General features: G+C 43.6%; 1 protein-coding gene across 50 annotated transcripts in view; it reads left to right on the top strand.

Annotated features, from left to right (window-relative positions):
• Positions 1–21,175, top strand: part of SORBS1 (sorbin and SH3 domain containing 1) — a 254,503-nt gene that overhangs the window by 159,824 nt on the left and 73,504 nt on the right. For 24 of the 50 annotated variants that reach the window (XM_064374042.1, XM_064374056.1, XM_064374074.1 and 21 more), the window contains 6 exons: positions 3,733–3,905; positions 5,612–5,675; positions 7,526–7,600; positions 7,924–7,986; positions 19,193–19,240; positions 19,363–19,492. In XM_064374042.1, the coding sequence (XP_064230112.1) occupies positions 3,733–3,905; positions 5,612–5,675; positions 7,526–7,600; positions 7,924–7,986; positions 19,193–19,240; positions 19,363–19,492 (553 nt within the window). The remainder of the gene's footprint in view (positions 1–3,732; positions 3,906–5,611; positions 5,676–7,525; positions 7,601–7,923; positions 7,987–19,192; positions 19,241–19,362; positions 19,493–21,175) is intronic. The other 26 variants (XM_064374059.1, XM_064374070.1, XM_064374080.1 and 23 more) reach the window with 2 other exon arrangements.

Consider the following 21,175-nt stretch of genomic DNA (forward strand, 5'->3'; position numbering starts at 1 on the left):
AAGGCACAGTATAAAACTAGGAGGCTAGATTTGCAGTGGCTCACACCTATAATCCCAACATTTTGGGAGGCCAAAGCAGGCATTGCTTGAGCTCAGGAGTTTAAGACCAGCCTGGGCAACATGGTGAAACCTCGTCACTATTAAAAAAATACAAAAAAATTAACTGAGGCCAGGTGCAGTGACTCACACCTGTAATCTCATCATTTTGGGAGGCAGAGCAGAGGTGGGCAGTTGGGAGGCAGAGGTGGGCAGATTCATTGAGCTCAGGAGTTTGAGACCAGCCTGGGCAATATGGCAACACCCCGTCTCCACAAAAAATACAAAAAAAAACTAGCCAGGTGTGGTGACACACACCTGTAGTCCCAGCTACTTGGGAGGCAAAGGTGGGAAGATCACCTGAGCTCAGGGAGGTTGAGGCTGCAGTGAGCCATGTTCATGCCACTGTACTCCAGCCTGGGTAAGAGAACGAGACCCTGTGTAATTAGGAAAAAAAAAAAAGACTAGAAGGAAATGCTCCCAGGGTGTTATGTGAAGGATCAGTTTTTTCCTACCGAGAAAACAGCAAGCCTTCATTGTAATACAGGTGTCAACGCCTGGCCGTGTCACCTGCGTGGTACAGTTAAGTGTCACTTTAGGTTTTCGTTGTATAAAGGGATGCTTTTTCTTTAGGGGCTCTTTGTATATTGAAATCCACTCAATGATGAGTCATATGACCACAGGCTTCTCAAGCAAAACAATTCAGGGCTAGTTTTTGTAGATCAAAAGGACTCTGACAGCTTTAGGACAAATCCATGGACTGTCAGCCTGATTTTGCAGTGAAGTGACTGTTATTAGAGCCACCTGCCCTAACCCTGAGAATGGCATGTCTGTGATCCTCACCCTGATCTTAAAGCCCCAGGTGAGACTGAGCTTGAAGTCAGCCTCATCTCTTCCCTTCTGCTCACACTCAACAGAAGGCCTTTCCAGGTGGGAGGAGAGTGCTCGGCAGAGCCACATTAATGGTAGAATTCGGTAACTCGAAATCCTTCTATTCTTCCAGGTTTCCTGCCAAATCCTTGGCCTCCCATTGGAATTTTCTGGGAGCATGAGAACCCATTCCATAAAGCCAATCTGGTCTTAACATCCTTTGACATTGACAGTGATGCTGCCAGGGATCAGGCTTTCCGAAGCACTTACTAAGCTTAGAAATCCTTTGGGTGTGGGCAGTCACCCCACAGAGGAGACTGAAAGTCTCCTGAACATGCTGACGTCATTGTTTCTCCCACTTCTCCAGCATCTCCTCCACTCACAGACATCTCTGACTTTGTTACAACTTTGCCTGTGTCCTCACATTCTTCCTTTGCTCCCGAGTTTGTCCCCCAGCCAACAGTCTGCACCTTATCCTTTCTCAAAGACGAGAACCTGTCCTCAGTCAATCAATGAGCAGGTTTTAACTGAGCACTTACTAATTGCCAGAGCACATCTTGATGCCCTTCATCCTTACCTCACGGCCTCACTCTCACTGATAGGATTTTAGGCTCCCTTGGCTTAAACTTTTTTTTTTTTTTTGAGGCCTAGTCTCGGTTTATCGCCAAGGCTGGAGTATCGGTGGCACGATCATGGCTTACTGTAGCTTCAACCTCCCAGACTCAGGAGATCCTCCCAACTCAGCCTCTCAAGAGCTGGAACAACAGGCATGTGCCTGGCTAATTTTTTAATTTTTTGTAGTTATGGGGTCTCGCCATGTTGCCCAGGCTGGTCTTGAACTTCTAGGTTCAAGCGATCCTCCTGACTCAGCTTCCCAATGTGTTGAGAGCATGAGCCACGGCACCTGGCCATCTTAAACCTTTTTGCCCCTAATCTTTTGACCCTCTTTAATTACCATCTAACACATTCCTTCCTCTGTGCTGAATTCCCCACTCACTCCCCCAGCTTCCTGCTCACACCATCAACCCTTTCCCTGCAATCTGGCACCCACCCCCGTTGCCCTCCTGAAGTTGCTCCCTTGGAGTGTTCCCGTGACTTCTCTCTTGCCTAATCTAATGCCGCCTCCTCTGCTTCAATTTCTGCGTTTTTTTTTTTTTTTGAGACACTTAACCACCCACTTCTTGGAGTTTTGTCTTCCCTGGTTCAGTGGCACCTTGTGTACTTTCCTGGTTCATCTCCTGTCCCTCGGACGACTTTGCATCCCTTTGGGGATTCTTTTGCCTTGCAGCTGTAACTGTGGTGTCCCTCCATGTGTAACTTTAGCGCTTCTGTCCACCACCGAGCTCTGCTATCTCCCTGGCATCAGCCATCACTTCATAAACATATGAAGAGTATAGTGCAATGCCTGGCCCCTCCATATTTCCTCTAGGGGTCTCTAGGGCATTCTTACTTGAGTATCTTGCTGTCTTCACAAGGTTACCATGATTCAAATGGAAGCAGCCTTTTTCCCTTCCCTTTCCCAACCCAATTCTAACTTCTGCATTTGGATTAGGCCAGGCTCCCAGACTTGAAACCTTGGTACTGTCTTTGGAGGAGGCAAGACAGGATGTGGTTCAGAGAGGACTGCTAGAGTCAGGTTGACATTAGGCCACATCACAGCTTGGCCACAAGCTGGTTGTGTGGCCCCAGGCAGGATACTTTAACTTCTCTGTGTATTGATCCTTTAACTATTAAAAAAAAAAAAGAGGTGATAATAGTTTCTTCCTCACAGATCACTGAGGGGATAAAATGAGATAATGTATATGAAGAGTTTAGTGCAATGCCTGGCATATAATTAGCTCAGTAGTTCAGAGACCCCCCCAAGTATTTATTTAAGCTGTTCCCTCTGTTTGGAGCACCCTTCACTTCCTGTGAGTTTGGGTGGCTTCTCTTCTGAGAGTCGGCCCTCATCACCATGCGTTCTCATTGCTGGCTCGCTTGCTTTTTCTGCCCGCTGGACTGTAAGCTCCCTGAAGGGTAGGATTCTGGAATACTCACCTACATGTCCACAAGGCAGAGCACAATGTCTGCCCAGTAAATAAATATCGTAGCTTGGAAACCAGATTCTATTAAGTAATTTTATAATCTGCAGATCATATCCGGTATCTTTATTAGTGCTCTGTAACTTCCAATCTTGAACAAAAATAATCTGTAATGTACACTTAGCAATGAACAGCTTCCTGAACACTTTGGCTTAAGTTATCCTGATAAGTCCTCTCACCACATTGCTGTGAGCTTGCCAATAGAAGTGTTATCCCTGTTTTTGGATGAGGAAACTGAGGCACAGAAAAGTTAAGTGACTTCCTCAAGAGGAATCAAAAGCTTTCAAGTAATGTTTAGCCCCTCCTGTGGTTCTACCTGTTCCTTAATTTCTAGAATAGTCAGAACTACTCAGTTGACCAGAGCACAATGTGTATACCTCTGCAAAGCTCTGATCACACTGTTGGCAGCCCTTTTTTTTTTTTTTTTTTTTTTGGACAAGATGTTAAATATTTTAGACTTTGCAAGCCATATGGTTTCTGTCACAGCTACTCAGCTCGGCCATAGTAATGCAGAGGAATCCATAAATAATATGTGAAGGAATCGGCATGGTTGTGTTACAGTAAAACTTTACTTATAAAAACAGGTGGCCAGCCCATGGGCCATAGTTTGCTGACCCCTACTCTAAGCAGAACTAATTCCAGTTGAGAATTAGCAAACACACTTCCCCCCAGCTAGCCTGTTCAGGAGTGTTTTGCTTTGCAGCTACCAAAAGAGCTTTAGCTAACAATTGCTTTTCATTTCCAGATCCTGTCTCAGAAAGAAGAGTGGGAGAGCAGGACTCAGCACCAACCCAGGAAAAACCCACCTCACCTACCAGGGCTGCTGAAAAAAGAGCAAAGGATGACAGTAGACGGGTGGTGAAGAGCGCTCAGGACCTAAGTGATGTTTCCATGGATGAAGTGGGCATCCCACTCCGGGTATGCATATTGACCTAGAAGTCCTTCTTAGGCTTCATCTTGAGCTGTGACAAGTGTACACCCTGAGAACATGCGAACCCCATCACACCGTTGTCTCTGTAAGCCCCATGAGTGCCAGAGCCCCCAGGAGCTGTTCTCCAGGCTTGGTGTACAATAGCTTTTCCCAAAGTGGGTGTTGGATGGTATAAGTCCTATGAATAAAGGATTTCATGGTCAAGTAACCATGAGGAAAAGCTGGGTGAGATTGAGTCAGAGAGATTTCTCTGCTGCAGAACTTTTCAGAGGCTTTGAGTCTGTGAGTGTTCCAGGGACAATGTTATGGGCAGTCTTCCTTCATTATTGTTCTGTGTTGAGAAATTCCTGGCCTTAGGGTTAGAGAATTCTGGGGAGAGTTGAGGCCCAAGGTCCCTGTTTATAGGTTCAGGAAGAAGATCCCCCTGGATGGGAGATCACTTGTCATCCGTAGTGAGTAGGGAACTCTAAGGGAACCTTGGAATGTATTTGGCCAGCCAAGCTTCCAGGACAGAGCAGGTCTCGTGGCATCCCTGACCCTGCTCTCCCCGGCAGCACAGGCCTGCCAGTCCTGCAGGCCCTTAGGAATTCCGGGGAAGCCCAACTTTTGGAACTGGATTCGGGTGAATTCCGTTCTTTTCCATGTGTCTACCAGACCATTGGCTGTAATATGTTCCACTGTGATTTCCATTTAACAAATGTGTGCTTTTGGAGGAGGCCGATAGAAACTGCAGTGGGCTGAGCCTCAAAAGAACTCTTCTGTGGTCCTAAGTAGTAATATAGAAGGAGAGTTATTCCTAAGAGAAATCACAGCTACCATTTGCTGAGTACATTATCTCATTTAAACATCACTCACTCAAGTCAGTAGTGGATACTAATATCATTTCCATCTTCTTATAGATGAGGAAACGGGGACTCAAGAGAGATTTGTTACTCATCCAAGATTGCACAGCTTGTGGGTGACAGAGTGGTCTGCCTGACTCCCAAACCCATACCCTAACCATCATGTTGGATGGCCCTTCCACTCACTTTTTCATCAGCTCTGTGACCTTGGGCAGTTCGCTTTGTCATTCTGTATTTCATTTCCTCTTCTGTAAGATGGGAGTGAAAATATCTTCTCTAGCCACCTATCTGTCACCTTTCTTGTTTTATTTTTATCTTAAAAAAAAAACAATCAACCATTCCAACATTGTGGTTAGGGTGAAAACTCTGGCAGTAGATGCTATAATGAGTTATGTTTTAATGTATGCATTCTAAATCTGGCCCTATGTAAGGTGACTCGGATACATTTCTACTGAATAATCTAGAATGGGTGGGGGCACAGCATGATAAGCAAATATTCTTTGTCTCTTGTATTTCTAGGAGACTTTCCTTCAGTTTGGCACAGTCTATATATGGAGAAAGATTCTCTCTAAAAATAAAATTTTAAAAATTTAAAAATGGGTACATTTCAAGTGGATCCTCATTCACTGTTTTCAAAATCTGTATCCTTTTGGCCAGATATTACTCTGTAGACTGAGGTTTGGGACCCCTGGTTTTCTTTTTCTAAAAAGTTTTGCCTTTTTAAAAAAGATAAATGTGGCTGAGTTTTGAATTCAGATATCACTACTCTCCATTTTGATTTTGAAATCTTAGGAGGTCTGAAACGCATCAGGATATTCATTTTATTTTACTTTGTCTTTGTTTTTCTACAGAACACTGAGCGATCAAAAGACTGGTACAAGACTATGTTTAAACAGATCCACAAACTAAATAGAGGTACTGATTTTCATTTGTAGAAGCTGCGCTGTGCTATGTGCCAATGCACTGACTGTTTTGCGGGCCTGAACTCACTTTGCTAGGATGCCAGAAGACTGGGTCCTGCAGTTGGACCTCATTAGGTACTGGTTTGCCTGAGCCCAGCCATGCACCTTCAGAGCATAGGAGGGAGGAGGCACTTGTGTGCCTGCCTCAGAGTTGGAATTTGAGGTTTGCTCTCCAATCCTCCCTCCCAGATGTGGAATGCAGCAGGCTGAGCCCAGCACTCCACCTGTGCTCCAGCATCTGTCTTTCTGGGATGTGAGCAGCTCCATCTCCCACCTGCTTCCAGCTTTAGGTACATCTCCCTGTGTCAGCCCATGACTGCTTTGTGGGCAGAGTGAGTTGAGAACACACAGAACTGGGAATTAAGAACACTGTTCTCACTTGGATTCAGTCTCCCAAGCCCTCAGATAACCTTGGGCCAATCATGTACCTTTCTGTGTTTGTTCTGCTTCCTTTCCTCCAGGGGATGCCACAGGGTCTAAAGGAGAACATATTTGGCCTTATAAAGTAGAATGCATAGTGCACCTCTAAGGCTATATTGATATGAACAATAATCTTCCCCAGCTGAGAGCCAGCCCTTGGCAGGGAGCCCTGAGAGTCAGTCAGGAGCTGACACACCAGAGCCCGCTCAAGCTGAAAGAGCAGTGCTTCCAAATCAGACACCGGCTGGGCTATCAGCAGGTGACCCAGCATGGAGAACCATAGGCCAGTGCTCGGGCAGGACATGACCCCACCAGCTCCCATCGCTGCCTGTGCTGCCAACCAGCTGATAGGCAGGATGTTACTGCACTGTGGGAAGGGTACCACTCCTCCCATGGCCAAAGCATCCTGCCCTTCCCCTTCCCCAAATCCAGTCTGGCTGCCTGGCATGGATGACCCGTGAAGGCAAAGAGAAAGTGTTCTGGTCAGTGTTCCCAGCTAAGCCCAATCTCTCTGATGAGCTGCAGATGCCAACTAACATCACTGTTAATTAACTCCTGCTGGGTTTAAAATGAACCTGAGTGTGCCCCTGTTCAAATTGTTTCTAAATATTGAAGTGCTCTAAATATTGAGGCATTTAGCATTTCCAAGTCAAGAGTAAATCCACTGTGGTTGGGTGGATGAGCTTGGTCACACTGGTGAAATTAAATGCTTGGATTTCTGTGATCAGATGGGGTTAGCTCCACTCATCACTTCTGAAGCCACTGCCCGTTTCCTCATGTAATCTGTGACTCTGTCACCTTCAGACCCCACTTTGGAAGTCTAATTGAAGAGACATGGATGCATGTAAATGTGCAAAATATGTAATTTTGCCCCACAGGCAGCTTTGTTTTCTCATGTTACAGTTCTTAACCTAAATTTTAGGTGTTAAACAAAACTACCTGCCTTTAAGGTAGGCAGAGGTATTTGAAAAATTAATGATCTACTTGTTTACTGAATGTCTACAACAAACATAAGTGTTGATTTAAAAAATCATTTTAGGATAGCATGTTTATTACCTACTATTTATTATCATACTTAATATTTCTTGCCTATCAAAAGTAAAAACCTGAAGCTTTATGTTAAATGTTTCTTGCCCATTGGAGCCTGTTCATGGCAATTCTTTGTCCAAGAAATGTAATGATATTGTCTCTTTCGATGTGTCTCGGTAATTCAGGCAAAAGGACTGGATTTTTAAAAGCAGTTTGAATTTCTTTCATATCACTAGTGAAGCTTAGTATGTTCCAGAATCCAAGGAGCCTAAGTTGTATGTGGATTCCTACTCGTTTATTCTCTCCATTTGTATCTTCCTCTATTCTCTCTCCCAAACCTGCTCCTCTGCCTAGACACTCCTGAAGAAAACCCTTATTTCCCTACGTACAAATTCCCTGAACTTCCTGAAATCCAGCAAACTTCTGAAGGTACCATAAACTTAGACAGCATATCTGTTGTCCTAGCTTTAAATTAATTCTTATAGTTCCATTGTAGGCATAAAATTTGGCTTTTAGATTTTGTTTTCATAGTTGTTTTTGGCTGGTGAAAATTTGATTTCACTCATTTGCATGATGTGCTATGTTAAAATAACCAAGTCCTTTCTAATTCATTAATCTATTTTTAAGTGTGATGCCCGTGTGCTTTAATAACACTAAAATAGGTAATCAGTCATTCAGAGTCCATTGGGATTTGTCAGTTCCTCTACTTACTGGTGGATAGTTTCAAAATCCACTGCTTTTCTCTGCTACAGAGGACAATCCTTACACTCCTACCTACCAGTTTCCTGCATCTACTCCTAGTCCTAAATCTGAAGGTAATTAAAGGAAAATTGTGTGCCTCTCTTTGTACTGGTGCTGCTACTTTCTTTTCCACCTTGGGGTTTTTCCTGGCAGCTATGGGCTGTTTCCCAGTCATTTGCTTCCCTCTAACCTTGTGTTTTGTGGTGGTGTCTCACTCCTTGCTGACTGTATCACCGGAGTCTATCCAGATGGTATTTCAGTCCTGTTCCCCTAGGGTTTACATGATTAATGGGGTAGCCAGTGTTAGCTTAGTTATAATGCTTTGAACATGTGGGGCTCTGGAAAAAAAGCTGCCTGTACCCAACTACCTAAGGCTTTGTACCTGAGGTGGTCACCTGATGCTGGTGGTTGAGCAGTGACTCAGGGAAGCTGAGTCATTATAGTGGGTGGTCAGGAGGTAGATCTGCCAGCTGTCAACAGGAAAATTATCTGGTTCTCACTCCCGCAACTAACTCATTGCTGGGGCCCTCAGGGTATCTCTCTTTGGTAGGGAATTGTATAAGACTCAATCAAATGGGAGATGACATTTCTTGAAAATAAGGGTTTTAGTGAATCTGGAAAACATTTTATGAAAGAGCTGGATAGGAATTTGTACCTGCTAGGGAAGACAGCCACATTTGTGTCTAAGAAATATTCTTTCTGGGGCAAAAAGTCTAAATGTCAAGGAAGTTTCTAAAATGTGAGTTAGGGGCAACATCTTGAGACTTATCCTAATAGCAGGGATTATATGATCTTTGGATGAGTGACCCAGAAGAGGGCGAGTAGATGTGGTATGGAGGAGGAAGTTTTGTTAAATGCTGTTCTAGGGTGAGATGTTGAGTGCTCCGAACCTCATTCATCCAAGTATTATTGAACACTTGCTGTGTGCCAGGCACTGTCGTTGGCAATAATGCCATGAATTGGACATGTACCCTGTCCTCAGAAGTTCCTATCTGGTAGAGGGTTCAGCAAGGCCACTTCAGCATACTGTGTCCAGTGTGGGGGCAGTTGTGAGAGCATGTGTCCAGAACGCCACAGAAAACCTTGCTGGCACATAATGGATCCTCAGTAATACCTGGAAAACACTGACGAGTGAAGGCTTTGGACTGTGAAGCCAGAGTTATTTCTTGGGGATGAATGCCACTGCCACAATCTTGATGCTTTTCTGCTCTAAGCAGCTCAGCAGACCATCCCTCTCAGCCCTTCCCATCATTGGTAAAGTTATTCATTCAGTTATTTACCAAACTCTAGTTGATCAGTCATATATGAGATGACACACTGGGATTTGTTGGATATAGTATTAGTTAAAATACCATAGTCCATTTTTGGTCTCTCATATGCCCCAGTAATTGGTTTCTAACCATTTCATGCCTGGGGCCCATTTTGAATGAAAAGAAAGGTCTACCGAACAAAACCAGATTTACAGAACTAAAAACATAATTTAATCCTGATCAGGATTCCTCATGGCCAACCAGAGTCTATTTGGTGTAAAGAGCCTAGTCTTTCTGTCTCATGGTACTGATTACTACACAAAAGCATTGGTGAAGTAACAATTGACTAAGTTGAGTTAGGGAGAAGTTTTTTCAGAGTAATTTCGACTAGTTGCATTTTTTTATTTGTGCTTTACTTGGACTTGTGAACCCAGCCCACTTGTAAGATAGAGTTTCCTTTAAGGCAATAAGCACAGAGCATGCAGAAGGCACAGCATCCTACGGACACAGGGAAAGGAAGGCCCACTTGAAGAAGTCCTGTGGAGAGGAACAGTGGCTCCCATTGGACTGGAAGACTGCCTTAGGCCTGCCACAGGCAGCACCCACAGCTTCTGTAGTCAGCTTGGCTGTTGATCCGAAGATGGGGTTTCACGGCCACACAGCCAGAGCTGTGTCATCAGCCACCACACCTAGCAACCCCTGCTGACCACCATGCCTGAGTTTTGGCATGCATCAAGTCCAGCACATGCGGGAACTGGATTTATTTTGCATAGAGGCAAAAACAATAAGGGATGTCATGAAAACTTGTCACATATAATTTAGAAGCAAACCTTACTGTTTTTTTATTTTCAGAGACGAAAAAGGGAGAAATACTCTTAAAGAATAAAAAGGAAAAAATTAGTTTGGACATAAAAAAAATTCTTAATAGCAAAGATGATTAGACTTTAACACAAGTTTCTAAAAAGTCATCCTCCCTGGAGAGCTTTTAAAAATAGGGTAAATTCCATCTCACGCCCTTACTCCTGCCTAGATGACATACCCAGGCATAGATCACTGATGTATTCAGTTAGATCAAGTCTTCTTATAAATGAAGGAAACATTTGTGCTAGATCATTTTAAATAATCACAGAGTTTTGGTTTTGAGGTTTTTTTTTTTTTTTTTTTTTTTTAAGTTTCAAGAGAGTCTCTGGGTTTCTTGATCTGATATGTGGTTTTCATGTTGTCTGTGAGCTCTAGCAGGGCCTCATCAGCCCTGTCCGTGGTGCTGCTCCAGCCCTGTGCTCCCGATCAGTGGCTCTGGGCTCACTCTTTGCACATCCTTCTTAACATAGGAAAGATGTAAGCCTTTCAAAGAAAGGCATTCAAGACAGATGGCACCTAGCGGAGGCTCTTCCCATAGATGTGAATGTGCGTTAAGAAACAGCGTGGACTGAGAAATCTCAGCCATCATTCATTCCAGAGTCTCTGTCCTGGGAAGAATGTTGTTTTTACTGCTGGGTTTTTTTGTTTGGTTTTAATTCAGAATTGGAACTAGAATTACTTGTAATAAACCTATCAAAGCCTAGCCTAAGGACTGCCTTCTCTGTCTAAATTCTAGTTGTTTATACAGTATTAAAAAGACATTTCTAAAGATCTCAAAGCTGATCCTCCTAAATAGTAAGGGACTGTGTGAAAGTTTGTTTATGCTGGCTTAGCAACCTTCTTTTTTCCCCCAGCTACAGTGAAAAAGCAAACTTCTGGCCAGACTTTTTGAATATAAATAGAATTATCATGTCTCAATCAATGAGGTTTAAAACTGTTCTTTTTTTTAAAAAAGAAGACTTTGGAAATTCCAAGAAGGAACAGTCACTTTTAATTTTGTAATCTTTGGAGACTGCTGTCTGTGGGATGGAAGAGATGTTAGCAGAAGGGAGAGGGGCAAACTGTGTGGAAATAGCTTCAGAGATGCAGCCCCCCCCCGCCACCTTCTCCCCTGTTGCTTTAAGGAACAGCAGTGTGGTGGCCAACATTTCAGCCCCTCACAGTGGTAATCCTATTAATAGTAATAGTCTTATAATAACATAACGATCACCTCAGTGACTCTGTGGCTGTCATTAATTGAACTCTTGCCACATACAAGCTTCTGTGCAGAATGTATCACTATTGTTATCTCATTTTCATTCTCCCAGCAGCCCCATGAAATAAGTCTTCATTTTATCAATGAGGAGTATGAGGCTCAGAAAGGTTAAGTAATTAATATATGCAAGATTACACAGTAAGTAGCAGAACTAGGATTCAAACCTAGGTGTTTGGGGCTCTGTAAACACAGGCTTTTACTCACGCTGCTGTACTCCCTGCGGATTCCTTTCCCTCTCCTGACTCTGTGTTCTTGGTTGTCCCCTTCTTGCCCAGAGGCTCTCTGGTATCTGACTCTAGGCATTCAGCTTCCCGAGTCAGTCCTGCCTCAGTCTGCTGAGTTGGTGCCTCTCAGATGGTGCCTGGGAATATACAGTTAGTGGCCTGGCGTGGTGGCTCATGCCTGTAATCTCAGCACTTTTCGGGGCTGAGGCAGGAAGATCACCTGATGTCAGGAGTTCAGGACCAGCCTGGCCAACATGGTGAAACCCCATCTTTACTAAAAATACAAAAAAATTAGTTGAGCATGATGGCAGGCACCTGTAATCCCAGCTACTTGGGAAGCTGAGGCAGGAGAATTGCTTGAATCTGGGATGCAGAGGTTGCAGTGAGCTGAGATCATGCCATTGCACTCCAGCATAGGTGCAGGGTGAGTCTTCATTTCCAAAAAAAGAATATATAGTTAGGAAAACTCCCCAAGTGATTGACACAGACAGGATTGAAAACCACTGGGATGGGAAAGTACCATTCCTTCCCAGCTCCCAAAAAGAGATGAAGAAACTTGCCCAGATGTAATTTTGGGAATTTGGATATAGGATGAGAATGGAGAATGTAGATTCCAAAGAATTAGCCCCCCTACTCTGAACACCCCTGAATGATGTTGGCTCACTTGGCACATTAGATGTCAAGAAGAGGGAGAATATTTTCAAATAATGGCTCAGAATTTGCAGCAAAACCAAGTAACTGGTATGTTACTTCATGGTCCATGGTCTCTCCTGACTTTTCATAGCCGGTGAGGACCCACTGGACCATGTTAGCAAGAAGCTGAGTCCAGGTGAAGCCCCAGAGACCATCTTTTTTCCCCGTGTGTTCGGATGCCTCTTCTACCACTTCAGGCTGGTGGTGGCCACTGCCACCTCTCGGTGATGTCACTCAAGACACCACCTCTAGGCATCCCCAGGTTGTGGTGTCAAAATGGTCTGTCTCAGTGCTTCTTCCTCATTCCTAGAAGAGATTGCAGTTAGGCAAGGATTTAAAGAGGATGATCTTCTCAGACACAGCTGTAGTTGAGTTACAATAATTCTCTACTGGCCTTACAGGATTTCTAAGAATAGCTTTATTTTGCCTGAGTTTAAGCAAATAGTTCTATTATGAAGATGCTTGGCCAGGATCTGTGCCTCCTGCTCCAAACTCCAGCCAGTACTGCCCAGGGGAGGGGCTGAGTCGCTTGCAGTGGTCACCTTTGCTCTCCTTATGAGAGCTGCCCTGGAGATCTCCACCTAGTAAGTGCAAAAGCCATTGACTGGCCTGCTGGATAGTTAAGAAACGGTAGCAGTTGTTCCCTCTCCAGCTTCACCGTCCAGTAATTCAATAGCAGATGAGGACGGTGAGTCTTCTCCTAATCTTATGGTTCTCCCAAACTTTCTCCTTTAACTTCTTTCTTGCTCCACCTCATTCTCTTCTTCAGAATTCTATTTTTTCTCTGACTATGTCTTCTATAAGTACTGTACACCCTATTGTGGTCTTTTTTTGCATCCTTAGAACTTGATTGCCACATCTGTAATCCTAGCTACTCAGGGGGTCAGGGCAGGGGGATCACTTGAGCCCAGGATTTTGAGGCTGCAGTGAGCCATGATCATACCACTAAACTTTCTCCAAAGTCTGGGCGACAGAGTGGAAACCCTGTCTCTTTTAAAACAAACAAACAAACAAAAAAACGAACTTTGGGAGACAGAGTAGAAACCCTATCTCTAAAGAAAAACAACGAACTTGATGGCCTTTAACTAAAACGTAGATGGCTTTGTACGGCTTTCCCCCAAGCTCCATGGGCTTCCTGACGTCCTTGCCCTTTTGTTTGTTCTTCCTTTCCCATCCCACCCAGACTCAGTACCCAACTCTACATCTGTGTCTTTTTCTCTGACTACTATTTTTGTTCATGGGGGCTGTGTATGACTATTTTTTTTTGTTTGTTTGTTTTGGAGATGGAGTTTCACTTTTGTTGCCCAGGCTGGAGTGCAATGGCACGATCTCAGCTCACTGCAACCTCCACCTCCCGGTTCAAGTGATTCTTCTGCCTCAGCCTCCTGAGTAGCTGGGATTACAGGCACACACCACCATGCCCAGCTAATTTTGTATTTTTAGTAGAGACAGGGTTTCTATATGTTGGTCAGGCTGGTCTTGAACCCCCGACATCAGGTGATCCACCCGCCTTGGCCTCCCAAAGTGCTGGGATTACAGGTGTGAGCCACTGTACCCCACCTGTGTATGACTATCTTTACCCTTTTATCCTTTCTCTTCGTGTGAGGGGTAAAGCCAGAGGAGGATTTATGTTGAACAATGGAAGAAAGATTGTGTTACAAACGATCCATTAATATTTGCAAAATTGTTTTAAGTTTAAAGGCCTGAGAAATGCATAAAATTGAACTTTAATTAATATAGGCAAGTGGTTATGCAAATGATTTTTGCCCATCAACCCATTTTAGTCAGTTATGTTGTTTTTTTTTTTTTTTTGAGACGGAGTCTTGCTCTGTAGTCCATGCTGGAGTGTAGTGGCGCAGTCTTGGCTCACTGCACCCTCTGCTTCCTGGATCCTGGTTCAGGCAATTCTCCTGCCTCAGCCTCCTGAATAGCTGGGATTACAGGCACACACCACCATGCCCAGCTAATTTTTGTATTTTTAGTAGGGATGGGGTTTCACCATGTTGGCCAAGCTGGTCTTGAACTCCTGACATCGTGATCCACCCATCTCGGCCTCTCAAAGTGCTGGGATTACAGGCGTAAGCCATCGTGCCTGGCCAGTTATGTAGTTTTTTAGAGCAACTGTCAAACAGTACTTTCTTCAGTTGTCTTTGAGATTTTTATAAATTCAATAACAAGAAAAAAAAGTGATTTACAAGCTTATTTAAAGTTACTGTGGTTGAAAAGGCAATTATGTGGCTCCTGGCAGTTGTAGGAGAGTGACAGTCCCCAAATTGAGCTACCAAGGAGAGATTGCCGAAGCCCAGAGGGGAATCACTGTGTAAACATTAGAGCTCAGCAGGACCTTCAGAGGCCTAAGTGAGTTGTTTACCCTGTGGAAATCCCATGCAGTGTTACAGCTTCCTGGAAATCACTGGCATAGGAAGGTCTGGGTGTTGCTGCCAAGGTTTGATGTCTGCTGCTTGGAGCTCTAAGCAGCACAATTAGCATGCAGTTCCACCATGAGTAGAAATCACACGACCTGTGCATAGCTGAGCCACTCTGGCATTGTTTTAAAGAGCCCTTGGAGAAATACTGAAGGCAGAGCTTCAGGTGCTAGGTAATAGACAATTTGTGAAACATTTCATTTAACATGTCTTAACTATGGTTAAGCATACTTGTCCCATTTGGCTAGCTCTAGTGTGGAGAAATGCAGACATGCTTCTTACACTGTTTTCCCATTCCTTGGTATTTCTAACTGCATACCCATCTTCCCCAGTGTGGACTTGGTCTCCCAGGAGAGGGCAGCAAGGAGCAGCAACTATTAATAGAAGATGGCTCATGCCTGTAATCCTAGCACTTTGGGAGGCTGAAGTGGGTAGATCACCTGAGGTCGGAGTTTGAGACCAGCCTGACCAATATGGTGAAACCCTATCTCTACTAAAAATACAAAAATTAGCCGGGCATCGTGGCTCCTCAGGAGGCTGAGACAGGACAGTTGCTTGAACCCAGGAGGCAGAGGTTGCAGTGAGCTGAGATTGCGCCACTGCACTCCAGCCTGGGTGACAAAGTAAGACTCCGTTTCAAAAAAAAAAGAAGATGTAGCAAGAATGACTCAGTGTTACCCATTGTCCCTGGAGACCAGCAAGAGGAAAACTAGAAATGTGAGGCAACTCAGAAAACTTGCTTAAACATCACTGACGGCGAGGGATGCAAAAATAGGGCAAAGGCTTCAGGGGCTGGAAATTGGCCCGGCCAGCAGTGCAGTGCATGCCTTGAGTTTCAAGACAACATGTTTCTCTGTCTCTTCCATAATGACAATGATGATGGAATAGCCAGTTTTTCAGCTTTCCCAGGATTGGGCAGATGAAGCTGGGGTGAAGGACAGAACACAGTAGGCATCTCTGTCACAGGGCTACAAGACGACATAGGGAAGTGGAGTCTGAAAGACCTTGAATCCATGCCTGCTTTGTCTTTCTCACTATGCAGCTAGGGGCAAATCTTCTTTTTTTTTTTTTTTGAGACGGATTTTCACTCTCGTTACCCAGGCTGGAGTGCAATGGCGCTATCTTGGCTCACCGCAACCTCCGCCTCCTGGGTTCAGGCAATTCTCCTGCCTCAGCCTCCTGAGTAGCTGGGATTACAGGCACACGCCACCATGCCCAGCTAATTTTTTGTATTTTTAGTAGAAACGGGGTTTCACCGTGTTGACCAGGATGGTCTCGATCTCTTGACCTCGTGATCCACCTGCCTCGGCCTCCCAAAGTGATCTTCTTAACCTACTTGGGCTTTAGTTTCATTGTCTGTAAAATGAGGGATTTGCTTCCTCTTGGAGTTTTTTGCAAGGTTTAAGTGAGATGACATTAGTAAATTGCCAGCCATTGTTAGTCACTTAATAGTGGAATCTACAATTATTTTTATCATAAGCTAAGGTAAAATAGTCTTCCATTAGATTTATAAGACAAGCATCAGAAATTAAAAAGATAGATTTTTACATGCCCTAAAACTTGTCCTATGTTATAGTTGTTCAGATGAATCTTTATGACTTCAGTTTGTCCTCTTAAAAGTCCATGAGCTGAAATGAAACATGTCAGAACCTGTGGACCCTTTGAGAGAAATGAAACCTTGTTCAAAGAGACCCTCCTGCCCTGTGTTAGCCTGGCGTAGGTGAGATTTCACAACCAACACTGAATAAGAAGCAAGCTTCTTTTTTTTTAAGAGACAAAATCTTGCTCTGTCATGTCACCTAGGCTGGAGTGCAGTGGTACATTCATAGCTCACTGCAGCCTCAAACTCCTGGGCTCAAGCAATCCTCCCACCTCAGCCTCCCAAGTAGCTAGGACTGCAGGTGCACACCACCTGCAGTGGCTAATATTTTAAAATTTTTTTGTAGAGATGGGATCTCACTCTTTTGCCCAGGTTGGTCTTGAATTTCTGGCCTCAAGCAATCCTCCTGCCCCAGCTTCCCAAAGCACTGGGGTTACAGGTGTGAGGCACCATGCCCATCCGAGAAAGGAGCTTTAAATACATTCAGTTCTTCAGATGCCTCTCTTACCTGCATCCCCCAACTCCAACTTTTCCTGCTTGTCCCTCTCCTTTTCAAAGTGCATACATTTTTAAACTTCCCAAGTAGTGCTATTTTCCCCCCATTTTATGAGAACTCTTTCTCATTTTCTCCTTCTTCCTTTTTGAGACAGAGTCTTACTCCATTACCCGGGCTGGAGTGCAGTGGTGTGATCTTGGCTCACAGCAATCTCCGCCTCTGGGGTTCAAGTAATTCTGCCTCAGCCTCCTGAGTAACTGGGACGACAGGTGCATGCCACCACGCCCACTAATTTTTTTATTTTTAGTAGGGATGGGGTTTCACCATGTTGGTCAGGCTGGTCTTGAACTCCTGACCTCAAGCGATCTGCCCACCTCAGCCTCCCAAAGTGCTGGTGTTACAGGCATGCACCACCACACTCAGCCAATATTTCTCATTTTCTTCTAATAAACCTTCTAGAATTCCACATTAGAAAGCTCTAGAGAGAAACATTTTTTAAAGAGCTCAGGCTTTAAAAAACAAACAAAACTGAATATTTAAATGCCATCCCTTTCCACTCAGTGAAAACTTTGCTTCTTACTTCATGAACCAGATAATAGTTATAAATTTCTTCATCTACTGATAAGCTGTAATTTCTCCATGATTCAGAGATGTACAGAGTTTTGAGCTAAAATGCTAGGCTACATTTTAAGCAGTGCATACATCAGTTTCTAACTAAGCTAACTTTTCATTTGGGGCAAGCAGCATTTTTTTTTCCTAATCAAGTCCGTGTAATCAAAGCTCATTTTTAGTTTTCTTTGACATGGCATTTTGTCAGTATAATCAGATGTTCTGTTTAAAAAAACAAAAAGCTGGCAACACACAATTTTTGAGAATAATCTTTCAGAAAATCTTTTTCTGGATCCTATTTTATCTTATTCCCCATTCTGTTTTCAGAAGATAACATAAATATGCTTACACACTCAGTTTAAAATAGTGAAAGGCTTGGCTGTATTGGTAGAAAAAATCTTAAGCCCTGTTCAACCTTGATATTGATAAATTCTTAAAAGTGAGGGAAGCAAGTAGGGGAAACAGATACCTGTCCCTGGTACCTGATGCCTGTCCCTTCTGTGGGCCAAGGGAGACCCGAGACAAATAAAAATTGGGGACAAGAAGGAGTGATTGTTAGCGAGGCTGTCTGAATAATACTTTACCCAAAATAATAGCAATGTCAGCTTACTTATATTTCATAAACTATTCTGGCCTTGTCTCTTCTGAAACTTAAAATGATTTGCATAGAAACAAGGACTTGATTAACATGAAGCCACCGCCATAGAGTGGATCCTTTGACTTGTCTTTGCAGGTTAGTTCCTATGCTTTGCTCAAGTTGTCATGAACTTTAGCGAATAAATTGGGTCTTCATTCTACGTTTTTGAATTTTGAATCCAGATTAGCAAGATGTTAGACAATGGGAAAAGCTAACTATTTCAGACTAACTCTTTTTGGAATAGTGCTTTGGAGGGATCATCATGGATGTAGTGACTAGATAGAGTGCATTTTTGGGACAGTCCCACTTTAAAAACCTGTTCCATCAGTGGGCCTGTGGTCTGACTTTTAGTTCAGAAGATACAGCCACTTCTGCAAGTGGTTCAGATCTTGCATAGGTTCTGCAAGGTTTAGAGCCCAGTGTTGAGCTTATGTAGGGATGTGTATCATGCCTTTGGAGAGCCACTTCCACCACAGAGACGTGTGAATTTGATTCGCTCCAGAGTTTCAGTTTAGATACTCACTCCGAGTAGTACTTTTGCAGAGGAGGCCATATGACCATGGGTTTGTTGTGTTCCAAGGAAGCAAATCTACTCAGGGAACCACATTGAGGTGGAATCAAAACAAACTTTGATGAAGGTTTTCTCCTATTCTTCTCTTAGCTGCAGAACTTCTTTGTTAATGATGTTGTGTATGAAAGCTTACCATATAAAATAGGTCAAAGCTGAGGCAAGGAGCTGGAAAACCCACCCTCTGGGCCTCTCATTCCCATCCATTAGCAGCCCGAGGCCCTGGTAAGAGGCCTTTCAAGACTGTTGAACTTCATGGGCTTAACCATACACTGAGCTTGGGGGAGCTGCCAAGGATCCATCTCAGCCCCTGCTTCCCACTCAGCCAGACCCAGACCCTGCATTCCAGCTTTGGTTGTGGGGATTCTCTGGAGGACGACCCTTGGCTGTTTGTCCCCATGCATTTCTGATATCAGGCAGCATCATCCGCCAGTTGTGACTGTCCTGCCTGGACTGCAGGTTTGGTTGGGTGTGCTCTACAAAGCTTGCTCCTCTCGAACGTGCTCTGCTGTGGTGTAGCTTCCGGCGCTTCACTCTTCTCTCCGCTGGGATCCCTAGTGGGGCTGGATGCTGGTACCAGACTGTGGAAATGGGGAACATACAACTTGGTTCTCTTACCTTAGACAGATTTCTTCTGACTACCTTTTGTTTTGTTCAATAGATGATGATTCAGATCTGTACTCTCCCAGATACTCGTTTTCTGAAGACAGTAAGTGACTTTGAATAACCTGGTTGTGGGGAAGGAAGGGAAAGTGGTGGATGAGGGAAGATATCATCCTGTTTTCAGTTTTCTTGAGTTTTAAGTCTTTTGTCTACACTGTCTTTCTTCAGCAAAATCTCCCCTTTCTGTGCCTCGCTCAAAAAGTGAGATGAGCTACATTGATGGTGAGAAGGTAGTCAAGAGGTCGGCCACACTACCCCTCCCAGCCCGCTCTTCCTCACTGAAGTCAAGCCCAGAAAGGTAAGTGCCCCCTTGTCTCTCATTCATCCAGCCTGGGTCTCATCAGTGTTCATTGAGACCTAGGAGCCTCCATTCTTAAGGAATGTGTAATTTGAGGCTGTCCTCTGTCACCTATTAGCAGTGACTTATTCTTTCTTAGTCTCAACGTCCTCCTCTATAAAATGGGGATAAAAGTAGCACAATTCCCATTAAGGATAGTGCAAGGATAAAATGAGATAATGCATGTTAGCATTCCTGGTAGCACTTGGCTTAGAGTATGGACTTAATTAATGTTGATTATCATTATCACTTTTTACATTTTCACAAGAGAAATCTTAACTGCAAGATTTGTCACATGTTGTCATATTCTTTGTGCATACTGTGCTTACATAGTCATAAGAATGACTATAACTTTAAAATGAAGCCACACTTTTTAATGTCCATTTACTCATGCAACATGTATTATTGAGACATAAGCCTTGGACTTATTCTAATGACAGCATTAGTAAATCTCTTAATGCCTGCAACTGAACAACACAGCAACCTCTGCCTCCCAGGTGCAAGCAGTTCAGCCTCCTAAGTAGCAGGACTACAGGTGTGCACCACCCCTCCCGGTTAATTTTTGTATTTTTTAGTAGAGACGGGGTTTCACCATGTTGGCGAGGCTGGTCTCAAACACCTGACTTGAGTTCTTATCTCTAAAAATTCTCCCTAAAGCAACCTTCTCATGCTGTTTGGACAGGTGTTCCATGCATCTTCCAGCCCCAGCTTACACCACTTCTCAACACACAAAAGGCTCTGGCCAAACAAAATTATTTACTTCTTCGTTAAATACACATCTAGTTTCACATCTCTGTACCTTTTCCAACCTCATAGGCAAATTAATGGCTGTTTTACAAGAAGCACACAAACTTAAGTGGCATCTACCTGCAGAGTTTGATAATTAAGTTGAAAAGCAAGCTGAGTATACCCACAAATCCCTTATAGGTGCCTTCATCAAGAACCCACTGGGTGTATTCTCTGCAGATTCAACCATATATTAAGGAAGGATCTAGGTATACATAAATCATTGTCTCTGCCTTCAAGAAGTTTACCGCCTTGCATGAAAAACTTAATACAATCACAGTACAAAGTACAGTAATGTAAAAATAAAACAATTGCAAACTAGAGTTTATAGTAACCAAAACAGCTTGGTACTAGCATAAAAACAGACATATAGACCAATGGAACAAAATAGAGAGCCTAGAAGCAAATCCACACACCTATAGTGAACTCATTTTCCACAAAGGTGCCAAGAACATACACTGGGGAAAAGACAGTCCCTTCAATAAATGGTGCTGAGAAAACTGGTTAGGCAGAAGAATGAAGCTAGACCCCTATCTCTCACCATACACAAAAATCAAACCAAAATCATTTACTGACTTAAATCTAAGTTTTCAAACTATGAAACTACTACAAGAAAACATTAGGGAAAATCTTCAGGACATTGATCTGGGCAAAAGTCTCTTGAGTAATACTGCACAAGCATAGACAACCAAAGCAAAAATGGACAGATGGGATCACATCAAGTTAAAAAGCTTTTGCACAGCTGGGAATACTGTCAACAACGTGAAGAGGTAACCCACAGAATGGGAGAAAATATTTGCAAACTACTCATCTGATAAGGAATTGATATCTGGATTGTAATAAGGAGTTCAAACAACT

This window comes from Aotus nancymaae, unplaced genomic scaffold, assembly GCF_030222135.1.
Source record: "Aotus nancymaae isolate 86718 unplaced genomic scaffold, 86718_ANA_hifiasm-v0.15.2.pri h1tg000010l, whole genome shotgun sequence".
Classification (NCBI taxonomy): domain Eukaryota; kingdom Metazoa; phylum Chordata; class Mammalia; order Primates; family Aotidae; genus Aotus; species Aotus nancymaae.